This window comes from Natrix helvetica (assembly GCF_964273705.1).
Source record: "Natrix helvetica genome assembly, chromosome: 14".
NCBI lineage: Eukaryota > Metazoa > Chordata > Lepidosauria > Squamata > Natricidae > Natrix > Natrix helvetica.
Window position 1 is genome coordinate 1,989,248 of NC_138564.1, and position 21,843 is coordinate 2,011,090.

Consider the following 21,843-nt stretch of genomic DNA (forward strand, 5'->3'; position numbering starts at 1 on the left):
TTTTGGTGTGATAATAGGTTTATTGTTCATTGTGTGTCTGCACTTTGCCTAGAAATGAGAGCGTAATAAACAGAATCACTATTGCCCTTGCGCATGTGCAGAGTGCATTTTCTGAGCTCCTGCTCGATTCCCTGCTTTCTCCGCGTCTGGATTTCAGCGGCTGCAGCTCAGCACCAGCAGCCCGGGGACCTTGGGGGAATCCAGCCCTGGTGCTTGAAGGGTCCATTTAAAGACCATCTGTTCGAGCTTATCGGGAATCCAAACTGCAGCATCCCAGAGAAACGGAGCCTTTGGCTTGGTCATCAACCTACTCTTGCTTATCGGAGCAATTTCTGTTTTAACGTTCAAAAACCAGACTTTGCCCTTTCGACCAGGGCCCCTGTGCAGTATCCGTCAAGCCAGGTTGTGCTCAGAACCTGAGGAGGACAGGAGAGCATCATGCTTGCTCTTTGTGGGTCGAAAATTGCACTTTTGATGAGGAGGAGGCAGCCCAAAATGGCATCAGACTTTCTTTTACAGCCACATCACACGGCTGGCACAAACTCAAGAGTGCTGTTTACTGTTCCAAAGTCCTTTTCATGTGGGCTGTAATCAAGGCAGGGATCTCCCATCCCATAATGATGGATTTGAACTGCTTCCTCTTTAAAGATTGTTGCCTTTGCCAAATGTATTATTTCTAGTCTAGCTGTCTCTTCTATCCTTTCTGTCTTCTTCTAAAGCAGGACTCTCCAAACTTGGCAACTTTTAAGACGTGTGAGCTTCAATGCCCGGAATTCCTCAGGCAGCCATGGGATCTAAAGTCCAAAAGTCTTAACATTTGGAGACCCCTCTTAAAGTATATGTTAACCCATTGATGTGCATTTTTCATAAGCTTTCCTTCCTCTTCTTCAAATCATTGGATGGTTGGCTCTTGCCCTGGATTCTGTCCAGCTCCCATTTGCTACTTCCTTCCTCACAATCAGTTGCCCTCTATGGCAATTAATACATGTTCAGCTGAATTAATTGTCTGGCATTCCAAACTATATCCTGCAGCAAGAATCCACCATCTGAAACTTTGTGGTGATCATCTTCTCCTGTTTCATAGAAGAATGTGTTTTTATTCAAAAAGTATTCAAACAACCTTCACTTTTGTCATACAGTTGATGAAATTTATTTATTTTCCCTCATTGATCTAGATGCTATAATTTGACATCCTAAGGAAGCTAATCATGCAGCGGCTTCTGATGTGATTGCAAAGAGATTGCTTCCAGGTGCCTTGAAATAGCCTGAGAGGACATTTGCAAATTCTGTATGTTGTTGCTTGTTCCAATGCACTGGGTGCATTGCAGGCTTTGGCATTCCCCACTTAAAAGAATTTTGTCTCAGTTCCAGCATGGCCTGATTCTATTCAAGTGGCTCCATATTTTTGGAGCAATGGCCTTCCTGGAAGTGGTATTGTGGAATCTGCATGATCTGTTTGGTTATAGCTATTAGCCAATTTCATTGTATACATGATGTACAATGATAATAAAGGCTATACTATTAATGATCAACCCATTTTAATTGCCCTTCATCTAGATTAGGGGTCTCCAAACTTGGCGACTTTGAGGCAAGATTTGAGGACATGCTGGCTAAGGAATTCTGGGAGTTAAAAGACCACATGTCTTAAAGTTGGCCAGGATGGGAGACCCCTGATCAGACTGTGGAACTGTAGATTATTCCCAAATTGGTTTCTGTTGTGACCCAGCAGGATCCGGATGAGCTGCTGATGGACTCGGATAGCGAGGAACCATATGAGTCTGCTCTGGACGATGTGGAGGACCCTGTGCAGGGTTCAGACTCAGAGCAGGGACCAGAGGGGCTGGTTGGCCACCAGGAGGCGCCTGATGTTGGTGACGTAGAAAAGCAGACGCAGACAGGAGTAAGGTTGTGCTGGGAAGGCCACCCGATGGAAGGCACCCCGAAGGGCACCCACCCAGAGCATTGTTCGGGGCTCCCTTTTATTGTCAAACTTCTCAGAATAGCAAAAGCTCATTGGACAGAGAATCTACTTGGCAACTATTGATTGGTTTACAGATGCATGATTTCCTCATGGACACCTCATGGTATAGATACGTGACTCTCCACTTAGTTAATATTTTGCTGCATGGAATGTGATGTCTACGTATAAATTCCATTGTCTCTTTTTGTAAGCAAAAGAGATTAACCGCCAAAGGATTAAGAGAGGAAGGAATGTGGATTTTGATTGATTTAATCAATGTGGTTTGCCAACTACTGATTAATCAATTAACCCTACAGCCTGAGGCATGGAGCAGTGGGGAGGATCAAAGGCAGTTTGTCCCTGATGCTAGATTGAGAAGGGCTGAGAAACGGAAGCAGCAACTCCGTAGGCAGACTCACAGAAGATGATTAAGCACGGGTGGTTGGGGATTGGCCCCTCCCAACAGATTATAGGTGAGGCGTTGGGAGGGGACATTTGCAGGAAACAACCGTTGGAATTAGTAGTGAAGAAAATCTATCTGTGTATTCTAGCCGTGTCTGCTTTGGACTATGCGTTGCTTCATTTGAATTATCTGGGTTGCTGCAGAGCTACTCTATTGAATGTAAGTTGTCTGGGCCCTCAGCTAAAGGATTCGTTATCTCAGTAATTAAACAGTGGCAAACAACCAAGCCTGTGTTCTGGTTTATTCACAGGCGGGGGGGGGGGGGGTAGGGTTAGGGTTCAATGGGGTTCAATGGTAGCAGAGGGCTCCTTCCAGTTACTCTGCTGGACAAGCTTCACTCTTTTGCACCCATCCTGGCAACAGAGGAAAGCTTTTCCGTTTTTGTTCCTGCTGGCTCTGGTGGATTCAGTCCTTTCTCTCTCTCTCTCATAGTTTCTTCAGACAGAAGAAGCTTCTAGATAATTCTAAGGACGCCTCAGACACCTGCAGAAAGTCGTGACCCTCAAAGACCCCCAAAGATGTGACTGTCTTCTGCGAGGGCTCTCCCTCTGTACTCTCTCAAGAGACCTCGATGACTTGGCCCAAACTGAGGCAGGTCTTTGGTCTCTGGCAGGTTTTCTTCGGAGGCATATTTCTGGCATTTGAACAGCGAACGTCTCTTCCAACTCTGTTATTCTGGATTTTATTTTATTTTTGGGTAGCATCTAAAGGCTGAGTGCCCTATTAAAGAAAAGAATATAAATACCTTCATTTCCACTTGGAGAGCACTTCAGAACTTTGTGCTTGAGGTGGAACAGAATGAAACTTTAATTTTGGGTTTTACCAATTAGATGGATAGATCCTTATAGAAATGGCTAGTTTATATCACTATGAAAAAAAGTCGTGGTTTGATGTTAATGCTTTATTTTACTGCAGTAAAATGAGGGAACTGAGAGTCAACTCTTCTTTTTCTCCCCCCTCCCCTTTTTTCCATCACTTCTTTCCTATTTACCTTTGTATTCTGTATCTTATAACTCAATAAAATGTTAAAGCACTGATAAAAGCCGAGTGCTCTGAACAGCCAGGCGCATTCATGAAGGCAGTTAGAGGCACTAGGTGGAGCTGTTCCCCTACAAGAATCCTGCTCAGAATTCCTCATCCTCAGACTACAGAAGGTGGAAGGGACTACGGACACCACTACCACCTAGCCCCAGCCCACTGCTTGGTGCAAGACCTGGAAATTCAGACAGTGGTACAATCAAACCGCCTGAGGCAGAAGATCCACCGTATCCTCTCCTTACACCAAAGGAGAGCCTCCAGATCTTCTGCCCAAGATCTCTCTCTCTCTCTGGAAGTTTGCTGACATGCTGGCATCTTCTGTCTCTCCTCTCCCTCCCTCCCCCCCCCAGCAGCAGAACAAGCTTGTTCCGACTTTTGCAGGACAGCATTCCCCGAAGGCTACTCGTACTGTCTCTCCATACTTTCTCCAATCTAAGGGGTGTTTTTTTTAAAAAAAAAAAACACTGGACAGTCATTTGCCTGGGATGGTATAAAGCTGCCTTGAGGAGGAGATTGCACTGCAAGCTCTCTGAGGTCCCTTTCACCCCATGAGGCTGTGTTCTGAATCCAAGAGGACTTGGTTTATATACTCTTCCCTCTCCTTTTCTTCTGGGCACACTATAGCCTAGAGCAGGGGTGTCCAAACTTGGGAACTTTAAGACTTGTGGACTTCAACTCCCAGAATTCCCCAGCCAGCATGGCTGGCTGGGGAATTCTGGGAGTTGAAGTCCACAAGTCTTAAAGTTCCCAAGTTTGGACACCCCTGGCCTAGAGTTAGATCTGGACAGAGTCCAGAGGCAGTGTGGCCAGTGCAAATATTGGAAACCATTCTGATTATCCTCAACACAGCTGTGAAGGCTGGAAACCATCTACAAGGCACCAGGGAGGAAAGGAAGGCCACACTACCTCACAGGCTTCACTGTGGCTGCATAGTAAATCAAAAAAGCATAGAATGATAAGGCTGGAAAGGACCTTGGTGGTCTTCTAGTCCAACCCCCTGGCTAAGTCTCTGAATCCCGCTCCCAGCTCTGCCGGTCCTCATGGACAGGTAGCACATCAAACCATGCAATACTCATTTTTAAAAAAAAGATCTGTGCCAACTTAAAATAAATTACCGTAATCTATTATTTACCCGAGGTTTGGACTTGTGAAATATTAGAGTGGACCACAAGAACCGAATAGAATTTAAATGCTCTGATTGCTCTTTAAAAATAAATACTCTCAAAAATCAAGGAGAAAGATTATGACTAAGAATGTGTCTGTATCAAAATCCTTCCAATTCCACTTCTCAGAAATTGGGACAGTATGAGGACCTAGTATTTAAATTGAGGGAACTCTCAGCCAGGCACCATCTGCTGTTAGTCAGACGTGTTGCCCCATCCTGGTTCATCCTGAAATCTTTTCTCCTTTCACCTCTTTCAAAAAAGGAAACAGATTTTCTTTTATATAGCATTGTACAATTTTATGCTTTGGCCCCTTTGAAGTTTGCCTTCTTGACTAAGGCAACAAACTGAAGTTTGGAGCTGAATCACCTGAAGGAGAATGCAGCCACTCCACACCCCAGAAAGGAAGAGCCCCCGTCACGTGGATGAAATACTGAGAAAACGAGAAGAAATTGTTTTTGCAAAATGTCAGTAACGATGCCATCTGCTGGGAGGGTGGAAGAGTGGAATCATGGCAGCCCTTTGCCAGGCCCAGCCTTCTCATCTGGAAGGGCCCTCGATCTCAACAGGCTCCTTGCTGGGTGATCTTCCTCTTGCAGGGAATTGAACCCTCTGCATTCTGCAGAAACTGCCTCTTCAGGCTGGCATGACCAACGTCCTCTGCTCCTCGTTCTGCAACATTTATTTGCTTGTCTGATTGTCTGACAAGGAGTAAGTCTACGGGGCACAGAGAGGTAAGTAAAGATAGGAAGAAGCAGAAGCCGCTCAACTTACCTTGGCCAAGAATCAATTCTGGCGCACGTGTCCATGGGAAGCCATGCCTTCACACCAAGGATGCCAATTACCTAACATGCGTCACTCGTGTCACTGGCACAGTCTGCATCTTGCACAAGGTCACTTTTGGGGTTTTTTGCCTGGCAGGATCCGAAGATAGTTGCTCCCTGATGGGAATATCTGTCCTGCCCCCTGATATTAAAATGGAGCACAGAAATGTTTAAAATAAAAATTCTGAATTCTCCACCATTTCAGCTCCTTTTTCTGGCAAAATGCTGCTGGCAGCAGGAAAAACGATTGAATGAAGGGCCACAACAAAACAATGTTGGAGCCCAAACGTTGCTACCCAGGCTTTTCTGTGACTCTATCCATCCTTGGCCGAAGGTTCTGGTGCTTTCATACATCCTGCTAAATCCTCAACACCAATTACCAAAATGCAACATGTTACCCTAAACCTAGTAAGTCATTTAGGTCGGTCTCCAAAACTTTAAGACTTGTAGACCCCAGCCAGCTATGCCTTGGGAATTACGGGAATTGAAATCCACAGTCGTAAAGGTGCCAAGTTTGGAGACCCCTGATCAAGGTGGAAGGGATCTTACAGATCATTGTTTATCATCGTTTAAGGAGATGACCCACCCAACGTGCAGAAGCAACAGGCAAGCCTACCACAAACCGTTTAGCCCTGACATGCCGGTTGGGCAAATCCAGGCTGAAAATGGAGGGGAATAACTACAGTTGTCCATAGAGAAAGTCCTGCTACACTTCCCCCCGTGTGCTGGTTTTGCTTGGCTCCTGCTTTGGGAGGGCAGAAAGCTTGTTTTAGGCTGCAAAGGGATGCAGCCATTGGAGGAGACGCAGCCCTTCATTTCCAGTTCCTATCCAGCCATGTGCTCTCAGTTGCATTTAAATGCTTTGAAGGAGGATTGCTGATCTGCACAAATCAGAGCTTAAGCTAAGTGCCAAATCACAGGAGATTAATGAGCATCATCTGTAATCATTGTAAATGAGACTCAGCGGGGCTTAGTCCACCAGGTGGAGAGGAATAGAATTGCCATACTTCCATTTAACAAGCAGAGGAGGCTGGAAGGGGGCAGTTTGTGTGTGGCACCCAGTGCAGTACGTGGTACACAAAATCTAGTTCATTCCTTGGCAACTGAGCAGCTGCAAATGGCTCCTAACTTCAGCTCTTTCTTTGTGGTTGTTTCCACCAACGCTAAGAGCCTTCAAAAGCAAACGTTTATGCTCCCTGTAGCAGACCTGTCATTTTGTGCCCATGAACACATTCCCCCCTAGAGATCCCCAGCCCTAGCCCCTTGTCTTTGCAAATGCTGCGCTCTGGGGAGGGCTGATGGCAGCCGCTCCAGCTTGGAAGGTCTGGAATTGGGGTTCTAACCCCAAACATTTCAGGGTACTTTCTCTTCCCAAGCAAGGGGAGGGCAAATGAGGACCAGCTGAGAGATCCAGCTGTTTTGTGATGCTGCTGTCTGAGGGCAAATTGGCCAGGGGAGGGAGCTGTTGCTCTCTAAGCTTGGGTGGTTTTTTGCAGATGTTTCATTACCTAACTAGGTAACATCATCAGTGCTAGTGATGTTGCCTAGTTGGGTAATGCAGTGTCTGCAAGAAAACAACGAAGCTCAAAGAGCACCAAGGAGCATCATTTCAACCCTGAGCTACAAATATTCTCCTTTATTGGTAAGGAGGAGTGAATTGCCCTTCAACCCAATGCATGGAGCCCTTCCAAAGGCCACCTGTCCTCCACCTGCCCCTCTCCCCTTTGGGCCTTCCTAACCGGAAAGGCTTCAAGACAGTCCCTGCACTCCTGGAGCACATGAGGCTGGAAAGGCCCCTGCAGAGAGGAGGAGGTCCAGTTCCTCTCCCAGATGTCTCCTGCCAGAAAAACGGGCTGAGATGCTGACCAATGAAGCTGCCCTGGCTGGGAGATGAGATGAGTAATCTCTGCAATGAGATTATTAGATTGAAGACCTAATCCCCAAATCCGTCTGTACATGAAAACTGCCTCCCAACAACCCTCCCCCTGCCTCCATGGGCTGTTTGACAGAGAACGAGAGAAGCAAGAGAGCCTCTCTTGCAGGAGGAGTAAGCCTGGAGGAACTAGGTCCTGACCCCCCCTTTCCCCCCCAAGTTTAATGAGAGGTGCTAACTAAGGGGCCAGACCAAGCCATGGGGGCTGAGTGGGGGACGATCCATTCTGGGCTTTTGTCAGGGCAAGTGCGGTCCACACCATGTGGGAGAAGAAGCTGATGGTTGTGTGTCTTTGGGGTTCCGCCTGTTGTGGAAAGCAGACCTTCATATGGAAATATAATCAGCTGATTGATGGGTCTGAGCACACGACCTGAACCCAGCCATGTTCTTCTAGCCTGCGATTACGACACCAGTTTAGCGTGTTGTGTGAACACTCTGTGCAAGGAGTTCCAGGTTTCTTCATAGCCACCTCTCTACAAGCTGGGATTTTCCTTTTGTAGGCATGTGAGATCAGAATGGGAGTCCCTCCCTCGGCTGAGCCTCCCACAGGCACAGGACACCTATTCAATGGCAACACCACCAAAGCCTCCCACGCCCCCCCCTCCCTCTTCACTTCCCAGCCAACAGCCACCAACTTCTGCCACGGGATGTCCGTATCTTCCAAACAGCTTCGGTGTTTCTCAAACGGAGCCACTTTTAAGGAGGGTGCACTTCTACTCCCAGAATTCTTCAGCCTCCCTTGCTGGTTAGCGAATTCTGGGAATTGAAAGCCACACGCCCTAAAGTTGCTGAGGTTGAGAAACACTGATCTGGATTAATAGTGTTGTGTCATACAGAGTAATTTCAGTATTTCATTTTGTATTTAGTCATTTAGAAGGCTTTTCCTGCTGATTGCATTACGAATCTCCATTGATATTGCATTTCATGTGCTTCGTCTATGCTGAAGGTCTTATACAGGCACTGTAGTGAGACATCCATGAACACAGCATGGGGATGTGTGCGTTTGTGCATGTGCAATCGTTTTATAAAGACAAAGACTCCCGTGCTCCTGGCCGCTTCATAGAGGCATGATCCACCATGTTTTCTTAGCAGGGCTGTGGATTTCCTGGTCTACCACCCTCACTAGATACGAGCCTGCTTGGCCATTTAAGATGCCCCGAGCTGAATTTAATTTTGCCTGAATTTAATAATTTTGTAAAAGCCCATTTCGATTCTCTAATCCGCTAGATGAGTTGCCTACCACTCTGAGCACAAAGAGCTCCCAATTGCTGCAGCCACACCTGCTGTGTCCCACCTGCGTAAAAGGGGGTAGCTCCATTCAGGAGGTCTGCAGTGTTTGGTCAAAAAAAGGCAAGATAACGGCCACAGCAGTGTGATCAAAGCTCCACCTGTTTTCCTGTGCACCGCATGCACCTCAAGGGCCTGGCACCCGCCTGTCTCAGATGAACGGCCAGCCCAGTCAGGCGAGAGTCCTGGCCCTCCTCCTTCAGCAGCTGGCATCTCTGGAGTCAGGTCAAGATGGCAGCGGCACAGATAAGAAATAGACAGCCTCAATTGCAGGGCTGCAGCCACCATGTTGGCCTTAGACCTGGATGGCCGGAGGGCAAGTGGGGGGAACAGCCAGGGTGTTGTATGTTGTCCCACAACGTGGCTTCTTGGGTGAGATTGCATAGTTTGCAAACTGGCTGGTCTCTATTTCTAGTCCTATTTCTATCCTTATCTCCAGCTTTGGGGGGCGGCTCTTAGCAGCCCCCCTTAATGGAGTTGTGGGCCTTGACCCCCAGTGACCCCATAACGGCCCCATCATCCCTTGGCAAAGAAGAGCCAGCCTCGCAGAGAGTATTTGCTCAATATTATTTGTTTTTCTGCGCAAACATATATCGGTGCCCCTTAACATGCCTGTAGGGAGACAGAAAAACATTCCAGAGGCAAAAATCAAGGCGACACAGAGGAGACGGGAGGAGGCATTCGCACAAGGCGCCTTGGCCAAGGAACACAAGTCCAGAGCACAGTCCACACGTCAGGCACTGGTCCCGGGGGCCTCCCCCGCATCCAGCCCCCCCCCCTTTCTCATCGCTTTGCAGGGTTGGCTGGAAGAGCAAAAGCAGGCGAGGCATTGGAAAAGGAGACCTCGACCACATCCAGCCCTTCGTAGCTGCTTCGGGCACGGGCACCGCTGCCCCCCCTGAGATCGCCTCCCCCGGCAGCGCTTTGGATGCAGGAGAACCCCGAATCGTTCACAGTGTGGAGAGGGAAGGAGCGTCAGGCCAGGTGGAGTAGTGAGGCAGGTCACTGCGGCACACCGTCGGTGGGGCATCCGGCATTGCATAGGAGCTCAGGGCATGGCGCGCCACACGGGCCCTTTTCTACCCTCCGAGGCTGGGTCACCGCTCAGCTCAAGAGCCGTCTTCAGCGAGACATCATCCTGACAAATTCTGCAGAAAAGGGAAGGGGGCAGAGAGACAATGCTGGACAGGGCCTTCTGCCACTGACCAAGAGTCCTCCTAGATCAGAGTTCCCCAAAGTTGCCCATGTTAAGACGTCTGGACTTCAACTCCCAGAATTTCCCAGCCAGCTTTGCAGTTGAAATCCACACATCTTAACATGGCCAACTTTGTAAAACACTGATTTAAATCTCATTGCCGATTCAGATTTACAGCAGTTGTCCAGAAACAGAGACCGTTTCTGTAATGGAATTTAGGAGAAGGGTATGAGAGAACCATCCAAAGAAAACCTGGGAAAGCGTTTATGTGCCCAGAGATAGAAGAAAGCAGGGAAGAGAAACTCAAAATGGTGGACCTAAACTTCATTTAGTACAAGAAGGGGCAGACAGAAACTTGAGCAGCCTTTCAAGATGGATGCCAGACAGGCCAGGTCAAGAAACTGGGGGGAGGGGGGAATCCCAGGAATTCATGCATCTATTGCATTGATTTGATTATAGCTGCCCAACAAAAATGGACTCTGGATGGGGAAGAGAGCTGATGTCGCGACGACACGACGTGCGATCTCGGAGCTCCGAGATCGCAGTTGACACTTTTGCCACTGGACGGTCCACCTGGACCTAAACCGTCCCGAAGAGACAGTGTCAGGGAAGAGTACGTCTTGCTGATCTCAGGGACACTGCAAAGTCCCTGATTGATCCAAAAGAATCTCTTCTTGCCGGCGACATAAGCAGAGCCCCAAGCTGCTGAAGTCAGGACAGCTCTGCAACGGGAGGAAAGTGGAAAGAGAAAGTGTGTTCATCTGTGAGGAAATCTTATTTTTATAAAAGACTGCCCAAAAAAGATTGAAGCTAAACTAAACTGGTAAAGAAAAGAAAATAAGGGACGAAATTAAGCATTATTGGACAGTGTATTATCCTTTTAATTTTTTTCCCTATGGATGGAAGTTTTATAAACATTTTCTACTTTTTAAAGTAAAAGTATCATTTTTTCTTCTTCTATTTTTTTTAACCTATGGATTAAATCTTTTTCTTTATTTCTACAATACTGATTGGGATGGATATTTTCTTTTTATTTTGTTTCATTTAAGAATTTTGTCTCTTCTAAGCCTGAAACATAAAGAAGATATAAAAGGAATATAAAGAGGGTAGTAAGCTCAGAGGGAAAAGAAGTTACACTGCCACTTGGAGGTTGGAGGTTGAGTCCTGGAAACATTGCTTTTTCTTTTTTCTCTTTGGTCATTTTGACCTTGCACTTCAAAGGCTTCAAGCTTGTTTATGGAAGAGATAAGGAGAAGAGCATGAGTTGTTTGTACAGGTGCTCTATTGTTAAATAAATGACTGATAATGATAATAAAGTAATATTTGTGTCGGCATGATAAAAGGGAAATTAGATATAAATGGTAAACAGTGATTAAGAAAAGAGGTGCAAAAATTTTATCAAATATAATTATTTTTATTTTGAATGTGTTATAAAGGTATAATGTGGCTGGATGATATTGAAAATAGATAAGGGAATGCCACTATGTGGTTTTGTTTTAAATTTTGGAATATTTGTTATAAAGGGACGTTAAAACAATTACAGCCATATGAAGGATGAGGTATGATGATAGCAATATATATAAATATAATATGATGCAAAATATATAACTTGATATGAATCATAGGTGATGACGGTGGAAGGGATGCACGAAAGTTCTTTGTAACCAATTGACACACCTTTTACAATTTATAATTGAAGATATTTTTATGGTGTTTGTTGTGTCTTGTTTGTTTGTGTTTATTCAAAAATTTAAAAAATATATTTAAAAATGGACTCTGGGTGGCCAATGTATTTGCAAAATAACTGAAAAAAGAGAGTGTACAAATAAATGGATGCTTCTTTACTATTGTGGGGTATGGGATTAAATAACAGAATCTTGAAAGCCTGTTCAGGTATCTCGTTGTTCTTTCTTGTACTAGCTTGAGCTTCTCCTGCTTCCTTCTGTCTCGTGGTTTCATCCATCTTTCACCTAAATAGCCTTCCCTTCCCTCCCCTTTCCTCCCCTTTCCTCCCTTTTCCTCCCTTCCCCTTTCCTTCCTTCCTTTCTCCCTCCTTCCTTCCCTCCCTCCTTCTCTCTCCCTTCCTTTTCCCTTCAATAGCTTTTTCATACCTTCTCCAAGGTCAGCTCACAATTTCTTCAATTGCTCAGCCCCAATTTCCTGACAGTGAGAACAATTTATCAGTGGAACAGAAGTTGCCTCCAGAAGTTGTGAATGCTCCAACACTGGAAGTTTTTAAGAAGAGACTGGACACCCATTTGTCTGGAATGGTGTAGGGTTTCCTGCCTGAGCAGGGGGTTGGACTAGAAGACCTCCAAGGTCCCTTCCAACTCTGTGATTCTATATTCTGTGTAATTAGAGATGATGGGGGGGGGGGAATGGAAAATCTGCCATTTTTTATTTTTTGTTTTCTAAATAAAATAATTACTTAATTTAAGAAGGATTTTGTGTTCCTGACCTGTGACTCTGGGAGCCATTTCAAGAAGGTGGGCTGGAAATCCCACAGATAGCTGCATGAGCAGGTCAGAAGGCACCTGAGGAGCGTTTCCACGGGGGGCTTTGGCTGCCCTTCTGGGCCAGCAAAGGCCATTTTCTTCGGGCTCAGCTGCCCAAATCACAAATGGCAGAACATCCACGTTTGTGTCTAGAGACCCGTTTGAGTTGGGGGTGGAAAGAAACCCCCTCCCCAGCTCCTTGCTCTGAGTCTCCCCCATCCCTCGGCTGCAACAGGTACAGAAGCCTCTTACAGCCAGGCCAGATTCCTTTCTCTTAACCTACTAAAGTCGGGGTGAAGGGTGGGAGCTGGCCAGAGGCCCATTTTTCCTCTCCGTTGGAGGCTGGGGGGCAGTTTGTGTGTGCAGATCATCCCAGCCATTTTCACGGCAGCTGGCTGAGGTCAGTCGTGAGAGGAATTGTGAGGTGCGTAGACCCATGCTGAGCCTTTATTGAGTGCCTCTTAAGAGCCTCTACATGCTGTAGTAAACAAGCTACAGGAAAGAAACCTTCCCCAAGCAGCCACGTCGCCCAGCCAGCTCCGTGGCTGCTTCCCTCCCTGTGGCCAGTGGACAGGCCCTCCCTCCCTCCCTCTACTCACCTTCAAAGTCCACTCGCCCATCCCCGTTCAGGTCAACGTCCCGTATGATGTCCTCTATGTCTCGGTGTCCCACCTGCTGCCCAAGGAGCTTCCTCATAGCTTCTCGCAGTTCGTTGGTGCTGATTTCTCCGTCTCCGTTGGTATCAAACTGCAAAGAGCAGACCGGGAGAAACCACAGAGAGTTGGTGGTTCCCCAAAGGCTTTCCGTGGCCCCCTCAAAGCTACGCCTCCACCCAACCGAGCCCACTGCAACGGTGACCACACTTTGGTTTTACACCTCCCATTTTGAGGGTTTCCCTTGAAAGCCGTTGGCCAACAGCCGCATTAAATACAATTCCATGCAAGTGTGAGCTGCACTTGAAATTCACAAGAAGAACCGAGACGAGGCCATTCCCAGTGGAGGGAATAGGAGGGAATTCTTCTCTTCAGAGCGGCAGCTGGAAAGCAGGGCTGCGTACTTCGGTGTGTGCAGGAGAGTGAACCTGACACCTGTCTCCAGCAATTTCTCTCAACCCCCTCTTCTCAAGGGCGGCAGACAGGTGCGCCTCGCGTCTTCCGGCACTTGCCACAAAGCAATTTTTTTGAGATTCAATCCGAAGCACACCTACTCCAACTAGGGAGGAAGCAGCAACGGGGGAGAAAAGGAGGAGAATAGCAGCAGCAGCAGCAGCATCTCCATCATGTCAAGTAAGGAAAAACCACCCTCAAGAGAATTGGGGAAAGAGACCTTTGGGCCCCCCAAGAAGAAGGCAGAACAACACAAGCCTCCCTCTGGGAGGAAGATGGTTTCTCACCTCCCTGAAGGCATCCCGCAGCTCCTTCACCCCAATCATGTCGGCCGTCTCTGCCAGCAGCTTGGGTCCCATCAGTTCCACAAAGTCGTCAAAGTCTACATGGCCTCCCACTGAGAACACGAGGAGGAAGAATGTGCAGAAGGCGGTTACAGCTGAGCCCCCCCCCATCCGAACCCAGACTCCGGCCGCACCGCCTGGATGCTATAAGATGTGCACAAGTGGCCCCACATGGGGTGGAGAAAACAGCATGCGCTGGGGGGCTCCATGCATCTTGGCCTGTGCCTAAAGGGGCACAGAAACAATTGACGTCTCAAAAGGAGCAGTCCACCCACCCACCTATCCCCTGCCCCCTTGTTTTGCAACTGCTGGAGGAAGCCTCGGAGTCTGCATGTACAGAAGAAAAATAAGTATTTTCAAACGTCCTACTGAAAGAAAGTGTGCAAAATATTAGGCTTGTTATGAATTCATGTCAGGATGTCACAGCACAAATGTGCACTTAAAATAAACCCATGAGCTGTAGACCTGAAATTGCAAGGATCTGCTGTTTCCCATGATTATATTTTCCAATCTGAATTTCCTAATTTAAATAGACTCAGCATCCTTCGTCCTGCACCCTTTTAGGCAACCAACATTCTCGGCACACCAGCAGGATAAATGAGACCGATGTACGTCTGCCGCTTGGCATGGAATAAAATCAAGCAGCTCTGAGTTCAGACTGACTCATGACCCGAAATATTCCCAGGATGGTAACATTTACGGCTGTGAACCACACAAAGAACCCTGGATGGCCTCCCTGAAGGAAGAGTGGAAAATATTTTTTCTCCAGTGAGCCTGAAAAAAACAACCTCATAAATACTTGGAAAACAGCCAGAGCAATATTTCCCAACCTTGCTAACTTAAAGGCTTTGGCTCCCTGAATTTCCCAGCCTCCCATGAATTCTGGGAGTTGAAGTCCACACATCTTACAGCTGACAAGGTTGAGAAACAGCCAGCTAAAAATTGTCTACAGCAGGGGTCTTCAAACGTGGCGACTTAAAGACTTGTGGGAATTGAAGTCCACAAGTCTTAAAGTTGCCACGTTTGAAGACCTCTAATCTACAGCACTGTTGCTTTTTTTTTAAAGCTGATCCTGAACCATCGTTAAAGTTTTCAAGAAAAGGCTTGACAACCATTTGTCCAAGATGGTATGAAGAGCGCTGCCCTGAGCAGGGGTTGGACTAGAAGACCTCCAAGTTCCCTTCCAGCCCCCTTAACTCTATGCTTGGTATAAAAAGAGCTGCTAACAGGGCAGAGCACAGGGCCTGGTGAGCAAGAGGACATAAATGGCAAAGGCCAGTGACTGGGGCAGGAGCAGACGGGCTCAGCTTTGAAGTTCAGGTTTATACATGCATGCAGATTAGATTAGCAGAGTTGGAAGGGACCTTGTAGGTCATCTAGTCCAACCCCCTGCCCAAACAGGAGACCCTACACCATTTTTGATAGATGGCAGCCCAGTCTCTTCTTGAAAGACTCCAGGGATGAAGCTCCCACAACTTCCGAAGGCAACTTCTGTTCCACTGGTTGATAGTTCCTATTGTCAGAAAATTCCTTATTTCTAGATTGAATCTCTCCTTGTCCGGTTTCCATCTATTGTTCCTTGTTTGGCTTTCAAATGTTCTTTGGAAAATAGCTTGACCCCCTCCTCCTCTCTGGGGCAGCTCCTCCAATATTGGAAGACTGCTATCTTGTCTCCCCTGGTCCTTCTCTTCACTAGACTAGCCATGCCCAGTTTGTGCAACCGTTCATCATACATCTTAGCCTCCAATCCCCTCATCCTCTTGGTTGCTCTTCTCTGCACTCTTTCTAGAGTCTCGACCTCTTTTTATATACATGTGTGTGAACTTGTGCACACACACACACACACACACACACACACACAGAGGCAAGCACATCCACAGCTTGGGGATCACTGCAGCTCTTAGCACAGGATTCCTTTTTCTTTTTACATTTCAAGATAGCAACCTGACCAGACATGAACAAGTGCCACTTTCTCCTTTTTCATAACCTCCAAAGAGTTGCTTCTTCCCCAAAACAAAGCGATGCTTCCTCTCAACTGAGGCATCTGGTGGTTCGAGGCGATAGCAGGTCCCCTGATTAAGTCGGCCTCCGACTCTCTCGCTGCCCTGCTGCTGCTGCTGCTAATTCACCGCAGAATAATCGCTGCTGCCCTCGGAGGAGGAAAGGGCGAGACCAGAACCGAGTCGCCTTGCCAGGCCAACTGGAACTGATTCCAACCAACGGAGCCTGGTTTCCGTGCCCCCAGCAAGGCGGCCCTGGAGGAAAGGGGTGCAGCAAAGCGCGAAGGCAGATTACGCGTGCGGGAGTCACGCCATCTGGCCTTGCGACGGGAACTGCTCTTGGGGGACAATCCTTCTGCTTGCCTTGCTCTGAGCGAGCGGGAGGATGTGCAAGGCGCTGAGCAGAGCCCTTCCCTTCCCTTCATCCCCAACTGGCGCCCCCCACCCAGACTGCAAGGGGCTCCTCCGTCCTCCCTCCCTCAGGGTGGGAGCCAAGGAGAAGCCCCCTGGGCGTCCTTTGCTCCAGCAGATTGAGGGAGGGGAGCCAGGCTGCCCCTCTCCAGGTCAGCTCTTTGAGGTCGTAAAACCCCCTTCTCCTGCTTTCTCCACTCTCAAGCAGCTTCTCTCAGCGCTGAAGATGTGTGGACTTCAGTTCCCAGAGTTCCCCAGTCAGCATGAATGGAGACTTCAACTCCCAGAATTCCAGGCATTCAAGCCCACACCTTCCAGTTTGAGAAACATGAGTCTGTGGCTACAAAAAAAATCAAGAGGAGTCTGGTAACAATTTCCCTTACTTAACAGGTTTTATCAAAATAAGGTCACTGTTGCTCTTTTGGTTGCCCTGTGTTCTCCTTAAAATGTAGGATAAAATAATAATAGTCACAATAATAATAACAACAGATACAATGCCATTACGGCACCCCAGGTTCTGCAGAGGAACTATTGTGTATGAAAGCCAATGACGGCTGAAGAACCAGAACAGAAGGTCTTCACATTTTTGTGTAAATAACAACAACAACAACAACCCCTCCGAGGAGCTTTGCCTTGTCATGGTGGAGGGGCTTGCACGCTCTAGGGATCCCAAGGGCTATGCTGAACAGGTGCAACCATATCAGACAGGTCTTAGGTGAAGGGCCAGACAAAAATTGTTCCACAACCCATTCAAGCATGGTGAATACGAGAAAAATGAAATTTATGCCAGCTGAACCGTCGCCCGGATTAACAAGGGTTCCATTGGATGCTATGGCTCCTGGGCATTCTGCGCAATATGAGCTACAGGGCTCAGCTCCCTCTGCTAGGCAACCAGGGCATGGAGCTGACAAGCTACTGGGAAAAAAAGCAAAAAAGCGAAAAATCTGGACTAGGGAAGAAAACTATTATCAAAGCTTGCTATCAGTCTGAGCCAGCAAAACGTGGATTTCAAAAACGAATGTATCAGATTTGGAAGGTGAACCACATGGACCGTGATATCAGTGAACAAAGGCTAATGGACCAATGACGTGTAATTCTGAGCCACAAATTTTTCACTACAGCAGAATTAACAGGAATCGAAGAGAAAGCAACTAATGGTCTGAGTATACCAACAACGAAGAGTAACATCAAGAATGATTTGCAGATTCAAAAGCAAACTGAGGAAGAAAGGGAGGAAGAGGCTGCTAAAATGGATGAAGATAAAGAACAAGGAAGCACTGAAGAGCAAGCACCAACAGATAGTGCTCAATTAGCTGAGAAAATAAAGCATCAAATGGAAGATGCTGAAAGAACACGTTTGCCAAAGCTGAACCAAATGAACTGGAAAGAATTGGGAAATGTACTAAAAAAAGGTCAATGAGGCTGTGCAAACCATTCAAACCACTACATTAGCTGAAACAAACCAGCGGATGTATGCAGCAACCTTCATAACCACCAAAGAATTGGGTTTGAAAATACAAAGGAACCAAAGAGGCAAGAAGAGGAAGCCTAAGTGGAAAATTTGGTTGGAATTGAAGAGACTTGAGCAACTTGAAGAACTTAAAGCTAAAGAACAAGCAGGTCAAAAGCAGCCTGGAAGCAAGATACGATTTGGAGAATAAGGAGATTGTGGTAGTAATTGAAGAGCTGAAGCAGAGGGTTGTTGCCATTGCTGAAAAGATTAAACGGTATGAAAATCGAGTAACTCAAATCAAGGAAAATATTAAAGTCCAAACTGAGTGGAGGAAACATCATAAAAGCCATAAATACCTGGGCTATACCTGTAATTCGAATAATTGACTGGACCCAGATGGAGCTGGACAATTTGGACAGAAAAACAATGAAGCTTATGACAATGAATCATGCTTTGAACCCTAAAAGTGATGTTGACCGATTGTATCTACCAAGAGCAGAGGGTGGTCGAGGACTCCTACAAGTAAAGCAGACTGTGGAAGAAGAAAGACACAGCTTGAATGATTACATCCAGAAAAGTGAAGAACCAATGATTAAGGAAGTAAATAAAGGAGGCCTTTTGAAGACAACTAAGTCAAAAGCTGAATATAAGAAAGAAGTAATTGAGAAGCGAGCTGAAAATTGAAAAAGCAAAGCTATGCATGGCCAATACTTGAAAAGTATTGAAGGCAAAGCTGACCAAAAACTAACTTGGAACTGGTTAAGATCAGGAGTACTGAAAAAAGAAACAGAAGGCTTTATTTTGGCAGCTCAAGAACAAGCCTTAGCCACAAACTGCACGAAGGCAAAAATTCAACATGTTACCACCAACAGCAAATGTCGCCTCTGTAATGAGAAAGATGAGACAGTCGACCATATGATCAGGGGATGCAGCAAAATTTCACAAACTGACTACCTACAACGCCATGACCGCGTTGCTAAAATTATTCACTGGAAATTGTGCCAAAACTTTGGATTTGAGTACAGCAAAAACCACTGGGACCATCAGGTTGAGAAGGTTTTAGAGAATGAGAAAGACAAGATTTTGTGGGACTTCAGAATTCAGACTGATAGGCACTTGGTCTACAACACACCTGACATAACAATAGTTGAAAAGAAAAAAAGTTTGGTTCATTGACATTGCAATACCTGGTGATGCACGAATTGAAGATAAACAGCAAGAAAAAATCACAAAGTACCAGGACTTTTAAATTGAAATTGAGTGACTGTGGAAAAAGAAATTGTGTGTTGTCCCCATTGTAATTGGAGCCCTTGGAGCAATACCTAAAGGGCTACCTGGCTATTTGGACATTCTAGACTTACCTGACTTGAACATTCTGACTCTACAAAAAGCCACCCTACTTGGAACAACTTACATCCTCTGACGTTACCTTAAGAGTTCCTAGGTCCTTGGTTAGGACTCGAGCTGTTGAGCTACCAACCAGCCCCAAAGGCTGTGAATCTCACCAAGATTAACCACATAATAATAACAACAACAACAACTAGAAAAAAAATAATAAAACTAGAAAAAATTATGAAATATCGCGACCTGGCCATCAAAACTGCACGGCTATGGATGAAGCCTGTCACAGTGATACCCATTGTCATCGGGGCACTTGGCACCAGGTCCAAGAATTTTACAAGATACATCCACAAATTGCAGCTTCCTGCAAAAACACCAGCGGAACTGCAAAAAACTGCGCTGCTCGGAACATCTTATATTTTAAGAAGGTCCTTGGTTGATCCCTAGGACGCTGGCAGCAAACCGTATTAAACATTTGCACCAGTTACTGGTATTTGTAATGCGTTTTTGAATGTTCAGTTGGCTGAATTTCATGTTTAATAGATAAAGTATATAATAATGATGATAATAATGATGATGATGATAATAATAATAATAATAATAATAATAATAATAATAATAATAATAATAATAAAAAATAATGATGATAATAATGATAATGATAGATAATGATGATGATGATGATGATGATGATGATGATAATAATAATAATAATAATAATAATAATAATAATAATAATAATAATAATAATAATAATAATGTCCCAGAACTGAGCATAGGACTTGTGGTAGGTCTACCAGTGAAATCAAACGTAAAGGATTCCTTTCCCTGGGTTGAACATGACGGTTTGAGGGAAGCTGCCTACATTCCCAGAGTGGGTGATGATCTCTAAACTGGAACAGGGGACTTTGGGCTTCTGTGCACTGCAAGAATTAAAGTGCCTTCGTGTGCCTGACGCAAAGCAGTTCATTGCATTAAGCCTGCATAGGAAATTTGGAACGATTAAGTCGGTTTGGGGTTGAGGGCATTGTGTGAAGCAAGCCAGAGAGAGTCCTTGGCCAAAGCAATCCTCCCATCCTTGCAGAAACGGTTGAGCTGGCCCAGGAAAGAACCGTGAAAGTGCACAATGAGGGATAACCCCCCTCCCCCCACTGAGGCAGCCGTACAGGGGAATGGATGACGGGAGACCCTCCGAGAGGAAACGGGTGCCTTGTGGAGCAACAGGCTGACTCTCTCCTCTGTGGGACAGCTGAGCTTTCAGGCGTGCAGATCCCACCGGTGGCCATGCAGGGACAAGGCAGTTGGGGTCCTACTTGGGCAAGGAAGCAGGCAAAGGGGGGAGCAGGAGGACAGGGCCAGAGGGGGGAAAAAGCATCCAGGAGAGGCGGAGGGGGGGGGGGCAGCACACACACAGGCCCCGGCAGCAGGCAGGTGGGTGGCTGCCACTCACAGTTCATGTTGATCTGCTGCGACAGTTCGATCAGCTCCATCTCGGTGGGCATGTAACCCATGGTCCGCATACAGTTGCCCAGGTCTCGGCAGTTGATGTAGCCGTCTCGGTCTCGGTCAAACTCTTTGAAGGCTTCTCTCAGCTCTGTGGGGGCAAATCCAGGTCAGGGAGGGGCCTGTGGGAGGGGATAGGTCTTTCGCCTCTTGCAAAGCCTGGCCCTGGAGGGTCTCTCGTCTAGGGCCTGGGAGGGGCTCTCTGCCTCCCCCACCACTGGCCGGAGTTTGAGCAGTGCCTGGGAAGCCAGCATGGCAACACTGAGGGACGATCCCCCCCTCCCCACGCCTCAAAGGCCTTTTTAGTCACTTCCGGTGGTCCCCAAAGCACAGGAAGGAGATCCTCCATCCTCCACGCCCTGGTTGTCCCCAAGACGCTTTTCCAAGAGGCAACTGGACTTTCTTGGATTTTCTTTGAAAACCTTTTGCTCCTCATCCAAGAGGTTTCTTCATTTCTAACCAACTGGTGGAGGATGATGGAAAGATTTATATTCTTTGCAGTCACCTTATTGTTACCAGGGTCAGTCGTCATGCTAAGAAGCAAAACGTTTTTCAAAGGGAAAAAAAACCCAAGAAAGTCCAGTGGCTTTTGGGGAAAAGCACCTTTGGGGTAAAGGTGGGATTCCACTCAAAGCATCTCAGAGGATCATGGTTTAAACTAGCAGTCCCCAATCCCCGGACTGTGGCAAACAGACAGGCGTGTGAAGCTCCACCTGTGAGAGCGGTGGGCACCCATACAGAACCATTCCCCCTCTCCCACCCGCTTCCCAGCTAGGCTGCCATGCCAGGAAGGTCGGGGACCCTGGTTTAAACGAAGAAGCTCTCCAAAACTCACCTAGCGTCTCTCTGGACTCTCCCCCAGGCAGGGAGTTGCTTGGATCACAGATCTCTTTTAGTGAATCCAGAGTCCCATGCTTCCCTGCTGTCGATTCAAATTCCCACTTCCAAACCAATCTGCCACCCAAACATGTTTCTCCAGTTTTCACACTTCTCGGAATGTATGTAAGGTTGCAAGTTTTCACACAAAATATAATCTAATCTGTGTACGTTTGTGGGTGGGAAATATAAAGAAGAACCGCTCGCAAAGATAGATTGGTAGATCAGTGAAAGAGAGAGAGAGAGAGAGAGAGACGACATGCATAAATGCATGTGAATTTTTATGAATTTTTTTTTAAGTTGCCAGTTGCTGGAGAAGTGGGAGAGAACTTAAGATTGAAAAAACGCGAATGGAGACTCCGACATGAATTGGGCCTCTTTCCCTTTCACAGTCCTCTGAACCAGGAGTCTCCACACTTGGCAACTTTAAGACTTGTGGGTGGGGAAATCT

The 21,843-nt window shown here is 46.7% G+C and overlaps 1 protein-coding gene across 3 annotated transcripts in view; it reads right to left on the reverse strand.

Annotated features, from left to right (window-relative positions):
- Window positions 1-9,221: 9,221 nt before the first annotated feature.
- CABP1 (calcium binding protein 1) overlaps window positions 9,222-21,843 on the reverse strand; it is a 46,214-nt gene continuing 33,592 nt past the window's right edge. For all 3 annotated transcript variants that reach the window (XM_081966568.1, XM_081966570.1, XM_081966569.1), the window contains 4 exons: window positions 20,464-20,607; window positions 13,752-13,861; window positions 12,958-13,105; window positions 9,222-9,816 (listed from right to left, as the gene is read on the reverse strand). In XM_081966568.1, coding sequence (XP_081822694.1) covers window positions 9,791-9,816; window positions 12,958-13,105; window positions 13,752-13,861; window positions 20,464-20,607 — 428 coding nt within the window. In that variant the 3' untranslated portion in view covers window positions 9,222-9,790. The remainder of the gene's footprint in view (window positions 9,817-12,957; window positions 13,106-13,751; window positions 13,862-20,463; window positions 20,608-21,843) is intronic.